The sequence below is a fragment of the Gavia stellata genome, chromosome 3, assembly GCF_030936135.1.
Source record: "Gavia stellata isolate bGavSte3 chromosome 3, bGavSte3.hap2, whole genome shotgun sequence".
Lineage (NCBI taxonomy): Eukaryota > Metazoa > Chordata > Aves > Gaviiformes > Gaviidae > Gavia > Gavia stellata.
The window spans coordinates 35,711,671-35,732,639 of record NC_082596.1 but is presented as its reverse complement, the minus strand read 5'-3'; the positions used below and the strand labels follow the sequence as shown (position 1 = coordinate 35,732,639).

The 20,969-nt window shown below is 36.6% G+C and overlaps 1 protein-coding gene across 2 annotated transcripts in view; it reads right to left on the bottom strand.

Moving 5' to 3' along the window:
- STAU2 (staufen double-stranded RNA binding protein 2) overlaps positions 1-20,969 on the bottom strand; it is a 172,008-nt gene that overhangs the window by 97,204 nt on the left and 53,835 nt on the right. For both annotated transcript variants that reach the window (XM_059815184.1, XM_059815185.1), the window contains exons 7-10: positions 15,842-15,949; positions 9,779-9,991; positions 6,084-6,221; positions 2,681-2,812 (exon numbers count right to left, since the gene is read on the bottom strand). In XM_059815184.1, coding sequence (XP_059671167.1) covers positions 2,681-2,812; positions 6,084-6,221; positions 9,779-9,991; positions 15,842-15,949 — 591 coding nt within the window. The remainder of the gene's footprint in view (positions 1-2,680; positions 2,813-6,083; positions 6,222-9,778; positions 9,992-15,841; positions 15,950-20,969) is intronic.

Genomic DNA, 20,969 nt, shown 5'->3' with positions numbered 1-20,969 from the left:
GCTACAATATAAGAACATTTCCAACTCTTCTCATTCCTCTCTTTTTACTGTTTATTAACTTGATCATGATGGGGAATTTAACAATTCATCTACCAGTAAGTTATCCTTAGTGCTGCTGTCTCACATGAATGCAATCTACTCTGGCTTTTTTCCCTCTAAGAGAATAAAAGTGGCAAGAAGAATGGAAAAGATGGAAACATGAAAAAATGAAGACATTACAACTCTCCATTCTGATCCATAGAGCTAAAATTCCGATAGCTGCAAAAAGTCTCCCAGGGCACTTTCACATTGCTCTCCTCAGGGCTCTGCACAACCATTACTGATTTCTTCCAGGAATTGGGTTACCTCAGAAAAGAGCAGAGCCTTTACTTTTTTACATTACCTCGATTACCTCTTTACCTGTGCTGCCACCAGCACCATGCGTGGCTCTTGTAACACTCTCAGGTCTTCATTAAAACAATGAATACAGTCACATTTTATGCACCGCGGTTAAGGAAAAAACACTGAATTTGGTTTTGCCTTTTTTTTAAGGGAGGAGGAAGGGGATGAAAGGACTCAGGGAAGGGAGGGGGAGGGGAAAGAGAAGTTTCCTTTTTAAAAGCATCAAAAACAACACAAGTGAAAATTGTCCATTTAGATGCCAACCTGATACGTCAGCTAATCTACATTGGGCCCCATTTTGGATTTGAAGAGAGAAACAAGTATCTTCTAATGGTACTTCTTTATTGTGTAATTTATATGGAAGGAATTTTGCAATGCTCAAATTGGTAGAGATCTAAGGGCTATTTTCCCTCTTCTCCAGCACAGTTTAGTTCGAGAATTAAAATGCTTTCATCTACACAAACTAACTTGTCTATCTGCTTTAAATATGTTCAGTCTGTTATATACAGAAGATAAAGCCAGATGTTCTGGATATTTTATGTCCTTAACCCCAACAAAGCTATAAAAATTTGTTCTATGATCTTGAATACTCCCAGTACATAAAATTTGAGTAGTTCACATTTTTTTGATACAGTACCATGTTTGCTGATTGTGTTCTGAATAATACTAGGCCATTGTATGCTATTCTATCAATTCTAAGATACCGACGTCTGCAAGTACGTAATGAAACCTGTTTTTTTAAAGACAATGCACTTGTAAGCAATAGTTTAATAAACATAGAGAAATGAAGCAGCAGTGCCTCTTTTTAGCCACTTTTTTTTTTTTTTTTTTTTAAGGGTTTCAGTGTAACCACAAGTTTCCACTGTGTAGAGCTCTCCAAAGCAACTACATTGTGGGCTGAATTTTTTCAGGCTTTATCTCTGAAAATCACTGAGTAAAAATAATTCAGCCAATTTGAAATCATAGAACGAAAACCTATGTTTTCCTATTAAAAAAAAAAAGTTGACTTTTCTGGTTTGCTTTGTTTTTCAAAAAGCCCTTTGGTCAAATTGGCAGTGAAGAAAAAGTTGAAACTGGCAGAAAGCACCTTCTACAGCTGAAAAGTCTCAGCATTCTGGTGAAAATGAATTATGATTTGACTCTGTCACAAGCCTTTTCTAAAATGGCTATGACTGCACAGTGTGTTCTCACTAGGAACACCATCTAACATCCAAATACTCTGTTCAGAGTATTGCACACTTGTATATGACTAAGATACATAGTAAAGAACATAGTGAAGGCGAGTGTGAATAGCATACATGGAGCTGCTCCTCTCAAAGGAGAGGGAGACAGGAGGTGGAGCCAAGTAACCAGTATAGCATTTATTTTTTCCTGACTAGGAGTATAGAATGTACAGAAAAGAGTACCTTCCTATATATATATTTTTTTTAAAGAAAACAAAGAGTTTTTCAGAAGATATATATAGATACATACTATATTCAGATTTATCATGTGGTCCTCAGAAAAGCCCAGCAGAACATTCTGTTGACCTGAGCTAGCTGGTGCAGCCACAGCAAACATTTAAGTCATGATCAAAATATATACATGCAGTGACTCTGCCTAAGCAGAAGCTGTTCAGAGTCCACAGCTTAGCCAAATACCTTACCAAATACCTTTTCAGGATACAAAAGGCAAAACCTTAACACCCAATTTTGGTTACAAAACCTTCCATCAATAAACTCAAGACAGGAGACGAGTGCTAAGCTGCATATCACTAACACGGAAATACATACCTGCAACACATACAAATTTAAAATGTAATTCCTTCTCCACAAAAAAACCCCAAACATTTTCCTTCTCAGTCATGAAACCTTAAAAGGTCATTATTTTTCTGGAATGCTTTTAGTGCATATGCAACAGGAAGACAAACATTGACTACGATGACTACTTCATGTATGAAAATTAGTATCGTCATTCCTCTTAGTCCTCTCATGGATGTCCAAAATGGAATAAACGCAAGAGGCACGTTCATCCTGATTTGTAAGCAGAAATAGGCACACATTGCATGTACGCTTTTGAGCACACACTATCCTCTGGAACTACATTTCTGTTCTTAATTACTCTTGCAGCAGGAGAGGCTGCATCTACTACTAACTGTAGCTACAGAGCTGTAGCTAAACGAAGGCTGATCTCTGACAAGCAAACTCCTAAAACAGGGGGTGCACAAGTTTAAACTTCTGTTCTTACTAAGTGATTAGCTGAAATAGCTAAGAAATCTAGACAATGGTAAAATGTGGGCATCATAACAATTGGTTCTCACCTTTTCTGGCTGGTCTTGAAGAGGAGTAGAGGCTTTGTAACCCAGTTGTAGCAACATTGCTTCTGCTGCATTTCTTTTAGCTATTTTCTTGTTTGGGCCTGTTCCAGTAGTAATGTCGTTGCCTACTTTTACCTTAAAAAGAAAACACTGATCATAATCACGATAAATGCAAGACTCCTTAATATCACCATGTAATAATCTTGCTGACCTACCAACAACTGTCAGCTCTTTTGATGAAGATGCAATCTTGGAAAAGTAAGACTAGAGCAGAAGAGGACTACGATACCGCTTCACACAGAGGTGCTTGTTTAGATTTTTCAGAAGGTCCCCAAACTCGTACCAAAGAGCTATATTTTTCTGTATTTCAGTGCACACACAGGCATCCCTCTCTTCCACCAGCCTCTGTGCCAACCCCATTCTCCCTGCTGAATATCCTCCCCACTATTACTCCCCCCTCTTTCCTAACACGGGAAGCACTACAGGATCTGGACTTCCTCGTCCTTGTAGGAGTGTTGCCTGCAGCAGCTCCCCAGCATCATCAGGACAGTATCCAGAACAACGGAGAGACAAACAATGACCTGAAGATTTAAATAAGACTGGTTTCTAAAGAAAGATGAAAACCATGTTCACATTCCTCCCACTTTGTTGCACTGCAAGGAACATGGGGGCTGGGACTGTGTTCTTCTTCCGCACTTACACCTGACAAGCTTTTATCAAAATAGTCTTTGGAAGGAAGACTCCTTGTTGGCCCTGAGGTCTGTACTGCACAAAGGGTTTCTGACAAACAAGACGCCTTTCATAAAACTAGGAGAAATTAAAACCTCAAAATAAAGACTAATTATAGACAATGGATATCCACAAAGAGTGAGGCTCTAACTTATTCCTTGGCTTTAGTACCATTCTTAAACTCCTGAAGCTGTACGTGTCTGGTCTGTGATATCAGCACTGTCACTGCTATTCGCTTATGCAATATTCGTAGCTCTCTGATAGCTGTTTTTCACTCTGTCCATTAAGCCATTTTATTTGCCAAATTTTCTCTTAAAATAGTGTATGGTTTCAAAAGTGTAAAAAAAGGAAACCAAAGTAAAATAAAAATAATAAAATAGCTGAAGTGATCTGAATAAAAGAAACGTTAGAGGTCAAAGACCTGAAACAGTTTTGAAGGAGCTTTAAAAAAATTGTAAAAACAAGCATACGATTGTTAAATAAATAATAAATGTTATTTAGTAATTTATGTTATTCAATAATTATTCACTTTCCTCAAATTATCATGTATATATTTTCCTAGAAGTTTCAATTTTTCTTTACTCAAATACCTATTACTTCTAAATACAAAGAAGAGGTTGCAAATGAATAATAACGATCATGAATATCCCTTAAAAGTACATATATAATTAAACAAAAAGATTTGGCTACCTAAGACAGAAATATTAATAATCTCGAAGTAAAAACCTTATCTTGTATGCAGTTCCGCAATCACAATTAGAAAATAGCCAATCTGCCACAAGTTTATATGCAATAAAATTGAAGGACTTTAATGGGACAAGACAAAATGATAATTTATAACATAGCTCCCAATAAATCAATGTGCTGCTATTTCTCAGACCTGTAAAACTGGTTTAGCTATTATTATAACCTCTATCAAGGATTAAAGGTCTGACTACAAAGAGAAAGAGCTTTCTGAAATTAACTTTGGGAACAGAACACCAACTAATGTCATCAGAGGTTTTCTTCTGTTTATCTGGTGGTCAAGGCACGTAATTGGATCCATTTCATCACATCTAAACTTGCTCTTTGTGTGACAGATAAAAATGAACATATTATCTCTGGATATTTTACTTCCACATTCAATCAAATTAAATGAAAACATTGTTTAAGTAGTTTATACAAAGGCTTTTTATTCTGATAAGGTTTTTTGAATGTCATAATGAATCCACTGAGACTTCCTGAAGGCGGGAGAAACAGCACTATGATTTTTATGTGAAAATATCACTAAAGGGTAAAAATGCGGCTACAGTGTTTAAAAGTATACATAATAAAGCAACTGATCTATGGCATTTCTTTGACTTTCTTTCACAAGTCATCTTAGATAAGGGAATCTTCTACGTATTCACTGCTTTTAATTTTTTTTTTTATTCAAACCAAAGATTTTGCCATTATTGAGAACCCTCCAATGGAAAACCAAATTCTCAGCCCACCCTTCTAATACTGGACTGCATTACACAGTTCTCTTCTGACACCTCACACAACCATCTCTAACCATGAACACTCCCACAGGGGTCTGAGCAAGGGAAAAGGGATGGTCTGTGATAGGATCACTCTTTTTCAAATACTTTCATGTAGCATAAAAAGTTGGAAATTGGAAGTTTATACTCATAAATCAGATTCTGCAGCAAAAGGAACCTAATATATTCTTTTGCTTCAGAGAGAAAAATAATAAATCACCAAGAAAGACTGCTGAGGTCCAAGGAAATGAAGATTGTTAGCCTATCTTAACTGACATAAAGGAGGAACTTCAACCTTTAAGTGAAAATATAACTAATTTTCTGGATAAGGAGGTGCTGGAACATCAGAAATTCTGCTTGTGGTCAGAAGGGACATTTTGGGGTGGTTTGTTGACAACAAGTCAAAACATGTTCAGGTATGCTGTTCTGAATTGTTCTGGCACAATATTACCCCTGAGTGAAAAAACAAGAGAAAATAATTCCTTCCTGTTCCTAATCTTTCTTAACCTGCTGTTGTGATATCTAACAAAATATCACAGTTATATCAAATCTTTGTGAATGTTCTTAATTTAAAAATTAAAGAAACATTAATGATCTACTGTTTCTGTATTAGGTCCAGAGCCTTTAACTAGACAGGCTAAAACATGTGACGGAAGGCTTTTTTTTGTGGTATTTCAGATATGAACAAAGCCACAAAGAAACTGAAAATCTGAAAAGAGTTCTTACAAGATTTACAACACTATTTTTTTAAACCAAAATTCTTGGTAGTATGGAGATATTCATATCCATATTTCAGAATACTTGTTTGTATTGCAATCCTCTGACCAACAACAGTAAAAAAAATATTTTCAAAAAGACAAGTAAAAGTAAATAAATCATGAACTATCAAGGACAAAGACAGAAACCATCAGGTGAAATAAAATAAGAAAGACTATAAAAAATGTAAAACCACTACAAGAAAAGCATTTAGAAGGCACATAATTGCCATTTGTTTCACCAAGAGAAAGAAGAAAGTTTAAACAGGCTTTCTGATACTGTATTTCATATTCTTCTTGTATAACTGCCCGTAAAGCAAAGAGCTAAACACAGAGGGATCCGCTTCATATTATGCCACCATTTTGCTTGAGTTGAACATAACATAGCAAGGGCTTTATCTCTAACGTGACAGCAGATGATACCTGCATAACAAACTCTCGACGGCGAGGCATTCCTCTCTCTGAAAGAAGAACATACTCTGGCTCCTTCTCCTTTTTAGCCTGTTGTATCTGAGCCAGACGACTGATGGGATTCATTCCTTGACCATATTCTGGTCCAGTCTAAAACAGGTTTAAAAGAAAGAACCATTATTTCAGCATATTTCAGCATACAACTATTATGCTGCTTCAATAAATCATTTACTAGGGTTACCTCTTCTTTAATATTCCCTTTGAGAGAATAAGAAGTAAATTTCTTCCCATCTTCTGATCATAAGACAGAAGATAAGAATCCTCAAGCTCAAAGCTGTGTCAAATAATATGCACCTATTGTCTGCCACTGTTGCAGGTAGTGTGCATACCTAGCATCTGCAAGCTACTAATACCCTCATCTATGTATGGAGATAGGGGATGGATTAAAATTAGCAGATTCATCAATCACTTATATCTCATTGCCCTATTTCTATGACCCTTCCTCCTAGCCCCTTAAAATAGGTTGCTACTATGCTGGAACAAGCAGTATGCTAAGAAGAGGTGGGATTTACATGGGGACAAAAAAGATTTGCCATAAAACAAAGAAGCTGCCTCCCGGCCTTCCTTCTCAGCACTCCTGCCTTCCATACTACAATGCAACTAAGGGTGTGGAAGGTTTACTCTGTTTGCGTGTCATAGGAATTCAGCCTCAAAACACTTTTATGTTGTGAAGCTAGGAAAGACAGAGAGAAATATCTCCAATAGCTAGAAGCGTTGTGAATTGTGAGCCACCCACAAAGTATTTCAAATGCTTAACAGACAATAATCCTCACAATAACATGTCAAAATGTATGGTTGGTGGGGGAATTGATCTGATGGGTGAAAACAAAAGGACTAGGAGACTGGTCTGTCCAAGATTACACAGACAGATGAAAACCTACAGTCCTTACAAACTATCTATTTCTGAAATCCTTTTAATATGTTATTACTCACATGGCAAATGCTCTCTCAAAGCAAATAGCTATGAAAATATTTGTTTGTTGATCTTAAGGAGAAGAAATTAAGACGCAAAAATATTTATCTGAAGTCATATTTAACTGATTTATATACCATAACACAAAGAATGAACTTGCAAATGTAAATGGCATTTGAATGTAGAATTGGTTTTATGTTATTGAGATACTTCCTTTTCATGAAGCCGTTTGCAGGATAAGAGCAGATCAGTAGTCCTGCTTGTTTGAGCTTCTCAAGTAAGAACAAACAAGTGGTTAAGAACCTAAAGAGATGATCAGCAACTGAAGGCAAAGACCAGAGACGGAGATTATGTTAAGAAAGCTGTGCAGCGAAGCCTACATAGCATAACTGCTGAATTTGTTAGAGAAGATGTAGGTGAAAGAATTAAGGCAATGTCATGCACAAGGGCAGCTGTGTGGGCAGGGAGCCAGGCAGAGACAAAATGCAGAGCAGGCTAAATAAAGTGCAGGCCATAAGACATAGCCTCATAAATATATATACAAATAAATAGAAGTTATTGTTGTCACTTTCTTTGGTGCCTAAAACATGTGCAGGTTAAATTAAAAGAAATGGGCACACTGAAAGCATTTCAGAAGTTTGGATATTCAAAAAATAAAAACCTTCAACATATCCAGGTTATTTTGACTATTAACGTCTCTTTCTAACATGGCCAACTTTGGACAATTCAAGATTGTAATGTAAATGGTATATGGTAATATAAGAGATTTTTACATTATTATACCCTTAGCATCGAAAGAAAAACTTCCCAAAATGAGACAGCCAGAGCCAATAGCCTTTTCAGATCTTGCAGCTTTAAAGCAGCATTAATGCTGATGGTTTTCCATGAAATAATTTTTTTATGCTCATTTTTTCCTAGAAGTTTTTGAGAATTACATCCTCAGAATTCCAGTAGAAGCTGGGTATATAATTAACCTAGGGTTTTTTGAAAAATCACTCATTCTGTTTTGAAGGCAAATTAAAAGAGGAAGATGACGAAGTAAGTCCTTCGTACATTTTCCAAACCCAGTTTTGCACTCTCCAAAGTATTTGCTTATTTTAAATGGCTTTTCTGTTGGCTGCTCCTACAGAACTCTGCACTCAGTGTACTGAGTATACAGATTTCTAATGGTCATACTTTTAGTAAAGTAAGTACTAACTTACTTATTTTACAACTTATGAATGTAACACTTGATGAGTATTAAATTCAAGCCATACTGATATAATGCTATCCAGCCTAACATAATACAAGCCGTGGACATAACATAATTCAGAAAAATTGAAGACTTTTTTTCTGACAAGAGGCAAATACAGAAAAAGAGATGAAATTTAGGTCCTAAAACTATATTCTGAAGCACAGGTTTCAGACATGAAGGTTTCTTGGTTCTTCCTGTGATTCTAGTCTCAAGGTTCCTGATCTGCATAGTATGGGGCAAAAGTGACTCTGTAACACCAGACAGAACATGAGCGACTCTCCACTGTTATATACACACCAGCGTAAAATCAGTATGAAAAGCTATTAATGTGTCCTTACATATACCTAAATGGCTATCCAACATGCCAGACAATAGAAAATCATGTACAAAGAGTTTAACTACTTCCTCACAAAATAGTACTTCCTCAAATAAAATGAAATGTAGCAGATTTTGGCCACTTCCAAAGCTTCATCTTCTGCACTGAACAGATGACAAGTTAATCTGATTAGGTGTTCAGTGCTGAGACTGGGTAGTGGTGCTTCATGAATATATGGACACTATGTGGCTTTTGTTAGATCATTTGAAAGACTAATTGCTTCAGATGACCCTTTGGTTTTGTATGAATCTAGGATGAGTAGACAAACCAGGGCTAATCATCATAAACTGACTGAATTGTTGAAGTAGCAATAAATCTACTGCCACCAAGAATAAAACCACCATTTAAGAAGCTTGACCTCACAAGAATCCAGAACCTCTAAAGGAAGCCTCATCAGGGCAGCAAGAAGCATATTAATATCCGCTGAGATAGGGCATGTTTTAATGGAGGGATGGTTCGAAGTCCACAAGTCCTCCAAGGGCTGGTCTCCAGTCAATTCTCTATCTGTATTTGAGAGCTAAAGTGCATTATCAAACACAGGCACATGATACAAAAAAAGTATTGTCCTTTGGCGCTTGACAAGTGACACACTAGGCTGAGATGTCAACATACTCTTGGTCTTCTTTCAAAAATCAAACCAAATTGAAGCTGAAGCCACAAAACTCCTGAATCTAGCTCCACGAAGGGAGGAAGCTGGACTGTGCACTATTTCCCCATATATCTACTATTTCATATATCTCTCCCTCTTCAAACTGCGGAGGGGGGAAAGACCAGGGAGAGAACCACCACATATGCTAGTAGGGCCGCCCAGAGGAGATGATGCTAAAAATTCACATTGCTGTACAGAGCTGCTTGGACGGTTTGATCCCCCACGAGACTTGAATCAAACCCCTGAAGACCTCAGTGATGCAAGCTTGGTTCTTAAGCTGAGCACTTTAGAAGCCATTATGTTTGAGCATTTCACAGCATTCTCAGAATTTAAAAAAGCATAGGTGTATTAGCATAGGCAAACAAGTAACAATATTGACAGAAGATTACAAATAAGCCTTTACTGATTTTAAATCTGAGTAACTCTGTTACTTCCTGAGCAAACATTCTTAACTCTGTCAAAGGTGGACACATACCTTTAATATTGTTTTTGGACGTTTTTTAAAGTAAAGTTTTGGCTTTTCAATCACAGGAAGAGGAGGAAGTTTCTTAAGTTCTTGTAGGACAGACATTGCAGCACGTTTCTTTGAGAGTTTCTTACTGTTGCCTTCTCCTTCTGCAGTGAATTCTCCTACTGTAACTCGCGTAACAAAGCTCTTCATGTGAGGAGGTCCACTTTCTTTAATCACCTTTTAAGTGAAAGTAACATTGAGTCAAATCACCCTAATATTTGTATCTCTGCAATGTACTAATGCAGTTTTCCTGGTAATTGAAGGCATTAGTTGGGTTTTCATAAAATCCGGACAAGTATTAATGACAGTACCAGGTTTGAGGACAGAAAATTAAGGTTAATTAGATAAAGCAAATCTAACCATCATTTTCAGTGTTTCACAGAAAATACAGTAGACCTATATTTTCAAAAAGATTTACTCAATAACACAATACACAACAATAATGCATATTTAAACCAAGGCTGCTGATTTTTTCCTTGCAAGGTGCTTCACATACTGAAGAAATTCAACTCACGAAGGTCCACCAGGCTTTGGCTATTTCTTTACATAAAGCATATTCAAAACTACATTTATATGGCATCACTTCAACTCATTTGTAATTTTTTTCTAGTATCATTAAAACATAGGATGTTCATGCATGGTCCCAAACTTCAGTCTTAATTAAAGGTCCATATTTTTATGCTGTCCTAGCTGCAGGCAACATGCCTGCTCTCAACTCTTACCTTGCCAGAGCACACAACTCAGAGCAATATCCTGTCCATTTGAAAGGCTTCCACAGTCTTGCCTCCACAACTCTCAGCTGTCCCTCCCAACAGTACCAAAATTATCAAAAGAGCCACCACACAAAAGCCAATCAGTTCTGAAAAGTTTCATTTATTTATTCCCTTCCAAACATATTCAGGATGACAATGAGAAAACCCATTTGAAGTACTTCTCCACTATTAAAAGTTACAATAATATGGCAAAAAATGAAGTTCTGAATACTGTACCTTCCTTTAGCTCATTTTCTGTCTTCATTGTTCCACACACACATGTCCCCTTTTAGGAGGCTATACTGTTGGGATGCACTCACCAACAAACCACAGCACTGCAAGTGCTAAGATAGCCATCTCTTCATGTGTGCATCTCTTCATGTGTGCACCATTTACTGGTCTGGATAATGTCTATGACAAATTAGAGACCTCATTTGGGAAAAGGTTCAGTCATTTTGTTTGATGGGCGGAAGCAGCTACCTAATTTAATCTTTGTTACACATAATGTGTATAAGGAGACATTAGAGCATCTGACAGGTGCCTCTTTGTATTATCTGCAAAATCAATATAAATATATATTTTTTCACTAGGTGCAATTACACCAAACCATTTGTTGAAGTATAATGCCTGAGTGCAACGGAACTGAGGTAAAGGTGCTAGGGCCTTCTTGGTGTAATAACTGTATTTTTAATGGGCTGAAAGCTTCAACCTTAATATTATTACAACATGTTTTGTATTAAAGTTCTTTTTATCAAGGTCATGTCCCTTACATTATTTAGTTTTGCTGTTACACTGTAATGAGGTCTCCTTAGGCTTGTATTTCTTTTTTAAGCTCTCTTTTGTGGCAACTTCACCCAGCAGATACAATTATCACAGCACATATCAATAAAAAGACACAAAATGAAAATTAACAGACAACTTTGTCTGCATTTTCCCAGAATGAGACAACATCTGTGCCAGCATGGGATTTTACTGTTGTAGTCCAGGAGTGTTCCCACTCTAAGATTCCAGGTAGTAATTTCAGAAGTGTTTTCAAGATTGCCTTACTTGAAAGTTGCCCACTTGTGCTTCACCGTGCGAGAAGGCAGTGGTACTTTCGTGGCACTGACCCACACTAAGCCACAGGAAGCTGTGGTCCCTGCACCAGAGCTGGGATGAGCTCAGCGCCAGGATCTCCTGCTCTCAGGCACAGTCGGGCTTCATGTCAGTGCTGAACACCTTCGTCGCACTGCAATGTTTCCCACTCTGTTTTAAAGGCGTATCTTAATCCATCCCTGTACATTGCTATCCAAATATTACAACATGTTGGCTGTAAAACATGGTTAAATTAACCTTACTAAGGTCCTTAATCTTTATGTGGTCTTACTAATACCATTATATAGGTGTTTCTACTTACGTGCAATATAATGTATTAATAAAATATACAAGAATGTCTACACTGACCAGATGAAAAAGGACAAAGTAACGTGCTTAAGAAATATAATTGCTGAGTTCCTAAAATATTAGTTTTATATAAGTTTTATATATATAAATGCACACAAATATATATATGAAAAAGAATGTTAATACAAAACCAGATTATATTTCCATATACATGAAAATATATTTCTTAATATAAAATTAATGTGTGTTTTTCATCTTTTAAACTTTTAAGTATGTGACTCAAGGTAAATAATTGCCTTGAAAACGTTCAAAACTGTTTTTTTGTTAGTGTGCAAATCAAAAAAAGTCTGTGTTGTCAATGGAATGAAACCCATAGGATTCAGATGGGATCCGGATCAAGCTAAACATCCAAATTTTGTAATTTAGCAAAAAAGATATTTACCTAACAACATTTTTGGTTAACCCCAGATTTTAGATCTTTTTACTCCACATGATTTCAAACAGTTGTCCTATAAGCCTACGGACAGAAAACACTAAAAAGAAATTCAGCCTTTGCTTTCCAAGAACACTATATGCATTAGTACATTAAACTATTTCCTCAGTTGAAAGATACAACCCGTGGACCAAATCATGCCTAATTTAAACCTGAGAATTTGATTAAGGGTGACAGTTCAATACACTTTTCTTTTTCTGTTCCACTGATTTAAAGAATAACTCCAGCAAGAGAAAACACATGGGGCCAAAACACATCTAAGGTCAAGTTACATCAAGAGTGAATTTGGCTCAACTTGATGAATCATGCTGACAAATGAAAAACAGCAGTACGATTACAATGAAAGAGCAACACTGCTTCAATTTTTAATGAGACTCCAGGTAGAAAATTCAAAAGATTACAACAAGATTAAATGGACATAAAAAAAAAATAACAGAGGAGACAAAAAGCAGGTCAACAAAAATATGCCACCTACATCCATAATTATTTAGAGGTATTAAAATACCAATACATTTCCATGTGCTTGTGTGGGCAGACATACCAGATTTTCCCAGTTTAAAAAAAAAGTCTGGATGTTTTATTAAAACTGGAATGAGGAGGGTGACCATCATGCACAACCCGAGTGACAGCTACTCAGTATGTTAATCATCCAATCTGAAAGCTTTAATTCCCAGGAGAGCAGGAGCCAGACAGGTGTGAAACTTCCCACTGAGAACTTGCTCAGTCTCCCAGAGTCAGCAATTTGGTCTGTTCCTGGTTCAAAATACAGAATCTCTGCCTCACTGTGATGAGACTGGGACACAAGAAACTGCAACTCTTTCCGAGCAGAACACTGGAAGGGGGCGGAGGGGCAGAAAATTTGCCTGTTGTTCAGGCACTCTATCTCCTCATTCCTGATATTGAGAACAAAAAAAAAAAAAATTATTGTATTTGCTATTCTAAAGAAAGAACACTGCAATCCAAAGAAAAATACTGAAAATAAAGTGACAATCTGAAACACCCTGACATATTCTAATACCTGAAACTGTTGACCTCAGTCACGTCTTCTAGACTCACCCAACTCCTTACTGACAAGTTGGAAATAAAAAACATGTATGTTGCAAAACAACTGAAAAAAGCAAGATTTTACCCTACTGTCAAGGAGGGAATAAGAAGCAAAACGACCATTTTACAGCTATTCTAACAATTCCTACAGCAATCAGTTTTGTATCCCTCTTTAAAAATTGTTCATTGAGAGTCCCACAAACACCTCAGAGGAGTTGCATTTTGACTTAAAAGTTGATGAATAACAGTTAGCTAAGGATGCACCAGTGAGAAGTATGGATATAAATGCCTTAAAACTTGTCCTAAAGCTCCTAGGCCATGAAAACTAGCCATATTACACAAAACAGGATAGACAGAAGAAAACCACAGGGTTCTGCATGCTCTCCCTATTTTCCACCCCTTGTGCAATTCTGAGGACATGTTTACATAGAACTTTAGGTATCTTTATCACCATTAGTTAGTTGCATAACACAGCTCTGTTGGAACACTGGCTAAAGCTTCATCAGATGAAGAAAAGGCAGATCATTTTATAGCTATTGAACAAAAAAAAGCTAGAGAAAACTTTGATGCCTGCCTGGACTAACACAAAACCATTTGTAAATAAAATCCTATTAGAAACATCAGATCCTGGGGATTACCCATAATTGCTTAGCAGTTTTATTGAAATATAAGCCAGTACCAAGTTCAATCAAAACTCTATTTAAGAATGTCACCTATACTTAGAATTAAAGGCAGGAAATAACACAAAACCTGTCAGGAGAGCAAGAAACTGTCTTTTTTCAATGTTGTTAACATTCTTTGGCAAGTGACACATTGCACTTTTCCTGTACTAAGTATCTCTGCCTTCATTCTCTCCTTACCAAATGCTCTCCCTTGAATAAGCTGAAATACAGGAAAGAAGTTAAGAAGACATTCAAAGCACTGTACCTCTTTTCTTTCCAACCTCCAAGCTATTCTGTCATCCACGACCGTTCATCTCCTTGTATTTTAATGTATTGATTTGTATGGAACTATTCCAAATACTTTAAAATACTTAAGGTAGAAAATGATGTGTGAAAACTGAGACATTAATTATGAGCTTCCTTTTTGAAACACGGGCATGTGTTTCCATTATGTCTGGTATCTTACGTAAGAGTTATGTTCTTTCCATGTAGTTGCAAACTGATACACCAACACCCCCAGACACCCCAGTTTTATCCTCAAGATTTCACACTCTTAACTTTCTAATTAGTCCATATTACATAGACCATATATATGAAGCACACATGCGTTTGTTATACTGTGGAATTCCTTAGTCAAAACCAATATTCTTTGTCTTTGGCTCTCTCACCTACCTTCTGAGAGATTTCTCAGATTTCTAAGAAGGTCCACATAGCTTATTTGACATTGGCCAATTCATGGATATAGGCCAAACACATCAGTAAACTGCATACAGCACACTGTAAGGCATGCCACAGCATAATTTATTTTTTTGGCATGTAAATATGTGCCTATACTTCAAAAGAAAAAAGCACTGGAGAAAATAACCATCACCAGTATAGACACTACCCACGTCCTTCGTATATACTCAGTTTAAATGTCAAACAAAAAGCAGAAAAAAAAAACTTTAAAGAGCCACTTACATTAGCATTTTCTGCATTAAAAAAAAAAAAAAAAGAAAAAAAACCAGCTTGAAAATCTGGTGGTTCCTACCACAACAACAGTAGATTTTTACAACCAGTTTGTGTAAGACTTTCTCATCGGAAAAATTTTCCTGTTAACTATCACTCATTCTCCTGTAGTTAGTTCACTGATAGCATTGGAGCTATTCCAAATATTCTTTATTACTTAAGGTAAACAAAGGTGTCAGAAGCAGGTTCATAGATAAAATCATATGAAATGAGGAAAAAAAATCATGAAGGCTGAAACAGAAATAGATAAGGAGTCAAACAGTGTGGAAGATAAAAAGATACTCGTGACTTTCTGGGAAGAGCACATCGGATGCAAAGTGTCTCAGTGGGAACTTTCGTAGTGTATGAATGCCTACAGTTAAACCTTAGACTTTGGCTGACTGTTTTGAAGATTATTTCGAATCAGATTAAGTATGGCTACTGATTTTAATCCCACAGAAGATACATGAACTGTCTTTCTGCCATCCACTTGTTTGCAATGGGATATTAGAACTCCAATACTTCTGAAAGAGCTTCTAATTTAACAGTAGAAACTCAGTGTCTTAGACGCTGATAATTTTTATTTATAATTTGCATGAATTTAAATGTCATATTCATAGTCTATTAACATTTTTAACTGTATTGAGTTTTAGTGGCATGGTTTTTTAATACTTTCCTGGCAAACAGATAAATATGTAACACATACCTCAAAACTGACAGGTATATTGCGCTTCAAAGCAATTTCAAACACTACACTGATCTCAGACTTGTTTGCATCTTTGTCTTCTTCTGATTCTTTTCCTGTTTCTCCATTCTGCAAATGAAGAACACATAATCATATTACAATTTCTAGAAGATAAAAAAATACAATATGCTTCTCCCACAATTTCTCAAAGACTTTTTTCTCCTGTCATGCTGTAAATCAGTGTTTGTACATCTGCCTCAGCACCCCCTTATCACACACCCGCTGACCGTAAAGCCATATAAAAGGCACTTATACTTCATAATAAAGGAACACATACACATTAATTTATAAATTAATGATAGATGGCAAAATAACTTCTGTGGATTTTATTCTTACTAATGACATGGACAATAACCGTTTGAATACACACTTTGTCAAACATGAGGATCAAAGAGATCTTTTGACCTGTTTCTCAGTCTCTCTGTGGATACCCCTTCGAAGCAAGGAAGAAGTCTTCTGTACTTCTTGGAAAGTACAGAAGACTCTACTTCTCTCAGAAGAAATTCAGTGAATTGCTCCCATACTTTGACTGGGTCACCAGGTTACAGGTGTCCTCAGCAGGTCCAGCTGGTTAGCGGCCCCTCCATTGACTTCCCTCTGGGAGTTATGACCAGTGTGAAAAGGTAGTGACAGAGAACAGCTTGCTCAACACAGAACATTATTTATTTATCCATAGGAACATAACAAACAGAGAGGCTAAGAGATAAAATAACAAAAGGCACATGCAAACATTATCTTGCCTAAAATTCAGCTTTGCTTTGCGCTTTAGGTAAGTCTTATTTTTCTCAGACAACCACCAGCATGGGGATCAGTCAAAGAGTTATCGCCTTCTGCAACCACTACCTTTTGGTGTTTGTCCCCCAGGCCACACCTTCCTTAGTTCTCAGAGGCTTCACTTTCAGCTATTTTCAAACTGCAAAGCCCTGAATGTTTCAAACTGTGATCCCTCAACAACCATGTAACCTTGGCCAGGCTCCTAATTTTTTATTGGTAGAGGTAAATATCAAAGAAACTTGGGCTGAATTAGGTGGATTCCTGCAGAGTTCCCGTCTTACATAACAAAGTCTGATCTAAATCTTCAGCCACTAGCACAGCTAAAAAATCCAGATACCCAAGTTATAAAATAACATTAAAATAGCATTAGGTTCTTCACATTAACAATGAAATTTATCAAGCTTTTATCTACCATTTGTTAATTCTTAATGTATTAATCTTTAAGATAATGCGGGACCAAAAATGCAGCAGTCAGCTACAGCAAGCAGACTCGGAGCACTTTTTGTCTCATTAAATGGCTGCAAAATTTTGAGTCTGAAAAAGCAAATTACATCCCTGACATTGATCTAGAGCTAAATGCAAAACAAAAATTTATAAAGTTTATAGAATCTGCTGAAAATAAAGGGTGCAGTGCAAAGCAGTAACAAGCGTAGATAAAATGTAATTATATAGGACCTCTAGCTCATTTCATATAATGAAATATAAAGTACCACTGAAATCAAGAATGTAGTCCATTATTTAAAGGACAGGCAAAGCATTGCTTCAGTGAAGCACTTAGGTTCACTGAGAAAGATCAACTGGACAGAGTTAAAAGGACAATATTTAAAAGTAAAAATATATTTTGGGGACATAAAGAATATCAAACATAAAGAGTGGGGTACTACTATTCTGTAAAAAACCTTAGTGAGACTCTTACTCAGTATTGTATTCAATTAAGTTTGTGTTTTATAAAGGACACTGTTAATCTGAAAAGCTGACAAAAAAAGCCACAAGGATGAATTACTGGTTAGAAAAAACAGCTTTACACTGAGACACTGTGGAAACAATCAGTTCTATAAAGATTCAAAATTACTTAAGCATAACCTGTAAATGTATATGGAGGAGAAATTTTTGATATCTGTTGTTACGTTTAGCAAAGATAAGAAAATACCAATTCGATAGAAAATGCAGCTAAGTGAATTTAGAAGCAATACCTTGCAAATTATCTTTGAAATGGGGAATAATCAATCACTGGCATAATTTACATAAAATTATACACAGCCCACTGGACTGTCACCAAGCCTTTAAGTCAAGAATTTTTAGGTTTTCTAGCTATACTCTAGCTTAACCAGATATGTAGAGTCTAATGTAGAAATTACTGTTTAAAATTTCATGACTAATACGAACATATCAGTCCAGAAAATCCCCGATTATCCCTTCTGCCCTTGCAATTTCACTCCTTGCATATTTTTCCACCAAACACAGTAGAGACCCTTACCGTGAATGGAGACTAGGAAGGATCATAGACTTTAAGGCTTAGACCTTAGTACTGAGCAATAAAGTTTCAAGCCTTAGTCATATGACTTCCCCGAGGAAGATAAAATATGTTCAGGAGTGTCTCAAGTACTTTGGATTTAAATTTGATCCTCGTTCCACAACTGACACTTTAATTGTAAGGCTCTTCTTAGCCTCACATCTATGAGACAGCAGAGGTGCTTTGGCAGACACACAATAGCTCTTTTATGAAAGCAGTTTCACATTCATCTATAACCCTGCCCTGTTTGCTGATTGCTTCTCGTTTCTGCTCACCTTAGGCTCTTCTACACATTTGCACAATGAAGTATTAAGATGGCAATATTCTTCTTCAATGGTTTAATATGGATGTAAGTATCTAAAAGTAACTAAATTTAAAAAAAGAAAAAGGAGAAAAAGGGTATCTCGAAATGAAAGCAGAATATGCAGAAGCCTGCAGCAAGCAAACACACTTATGAAGGCCAAAAGGCAAAGCCATATATTTACTGCGCTATATTCCATGGATCCCATTCCAGTGAATTTCACTGAGTTACTAATGGGATGCCAGGCTAGATCAGTACCAGCAGGTCTGTCCTCGCTCCCCTCCCTGCTCTCATTGGAAGCACAGTGGCAGTGACTGGGGGAGAAAGAAGATCAATCAGTCATGTAATTGAGGCCAGCCAGACTCTAATGCGTACTGGCTCTGATCCACGCATGACATTTGAGGAATGGTTAATCAATCATCTTCCATGGCAGACCCAAGCAGGTCAGTTCTGCCGAAGAAAGCAGAGTTTTGCTGAGCTGGACCATGTCCTGTGGTGAGGGCACATCCCACCACTGTGTAGCAGCCTTGCAGGCACTTCACACAACCAGCAGCAGGGAGGAGCCTGAACCTTGGCACCACGAAGCATCCTTAAACTCTACTTCAACCAACCTCCAGTTCTCTGGAGAGCTACACTCAGCTCCACACGATACAGCTCTTTGTACTCCATCATGACCTAGGCATAGTGTCACCTCCAGCCTTCTCCAGTCACCCACAACACTAACCCATGCAGTGACAGAAATGTTTCTTCATGACTAGTCCGCAACCAGCTCCCTTTACCCTCAGCATGACCAAGCCACAGAGGTTTTCCTGACCGAGGACTTGATTTAGTCTCCTACTCACAGACACCTGCTACTGCGATCCTACAGTATCCCAAGTGGTCTTCAACTGCTGCACCAGAAAGTCGCAGTACTCCCACAGGTCTTGCGAGTACTATGTGAATATCTCAGCTAATCTACAGTATCATCTCCTGATAAGTCTTCCTTATTTTTCTCATAGCTAACTGTGGATTTGATTCGGTTTACATATATAACTTACGGTGGTAACGAGAAGAATGAAGTTACTTCATTAGCTCATGAGAGAGACAATGCTACAGCATGCTAGAAGAATTTAGGAAACTCAATTTGCCATGACTACATCTTCTAAAAGCCTGCACATCCTAACAGACACAGATGCAAATAGACACTAAATAGACCCAATTAGGCAAGAACGTTAATTAAATATTTTATTACTTTTGCTAGGTAAATTACATATGTACACGGGCTATGAAAACTCAGTATATAAACTAGGTACATATCCATGTTACTTAATATGTATTATTTACTTCCGTCTACTAGTTACTATGCTATGCACTTAGTGGTTTAATTTCCATTCTGATTAATGGATAACTTGAATTCAAAGATTCTTTTGATAAAATATAAAATTAAACACATAATTTTAAAAAACTAAGAATATGCTGAGCGAAAAATATGTTTCAATAATATGAAATTCCCAGTCAGGTTTGTGCTAAGGATTCATTATCAACCAATACATTTGTCTGGAAACCAAAAGAGAAAGGAAGGGAATTAACAATGAGAAAGGAAACACTGATTCCTTCTAAGACTTTACATATTCTTTTTTAAGAGTTTTCCTGTTTTTAAAAAAAATAAATTAATTATAGTAAGTGATTTTGAAGGTAATTTCCTGATCCAGAAAAATAATATAGCAAAACAAAAGGGTGAGTCAAACGCTGTTTGGATCAAAAGGAGGACGTAGACACAGAGTGAGGCAGAAAGAACAAAGATTTTTTTTTTAATACAGAAAATCATTTCCATTCTCAAAAAGCAGCTCAAAACTACCACAAAAGACACTGAAGGTACTATTAGTAACACTTTGTACTGTGCACAGGAGCTCGACAGGCATCATCAGAAAGAGCGTACAAAATAAACAGATTGTCTCCTCATGCATTTATTTTGGCTTATTTGACTGGGCAATTGTATTATATTTGTCCTTAAATCTTCAATGATTATTCTGAGAATAATTTTTCTGTTAAATATTTTTTAAATATGACACAATGTTTTAATTTTTAAGTAGCAATATACACCACTTACAAACATATCAGTGAGAAAGCTAGCTATGTAAAAAGGTACTAAGTGGCTAAAAGCCTAAAACCATCAGACAGGAGACCAGTAGCTGTCAGTGAGCTCCATCAGGTTCTTAGGTACACTGGGGACAAGTCATTTCAACTGTAAAGATCACATTCATAGCACAACACACCTTCAAGATTAATAATTCATTCTCCACAAAGCCACTGATTAAATGGACATTCCTCCCGTTTTGATATTATCTCAAATATTTTATTTTTTATTTCATCACTGTTGACAATCCCATCTTTTAAAATGTCCACTTTTTTTGTCATTTAGGTCTAGTTTCATGTCAGGTGTGCTATTATAAAGAAATAACACTGACAATTTGTTAGTATTGCTTCTCTAACTCCTGAGGCTAATATGAAAAAGCACTAAA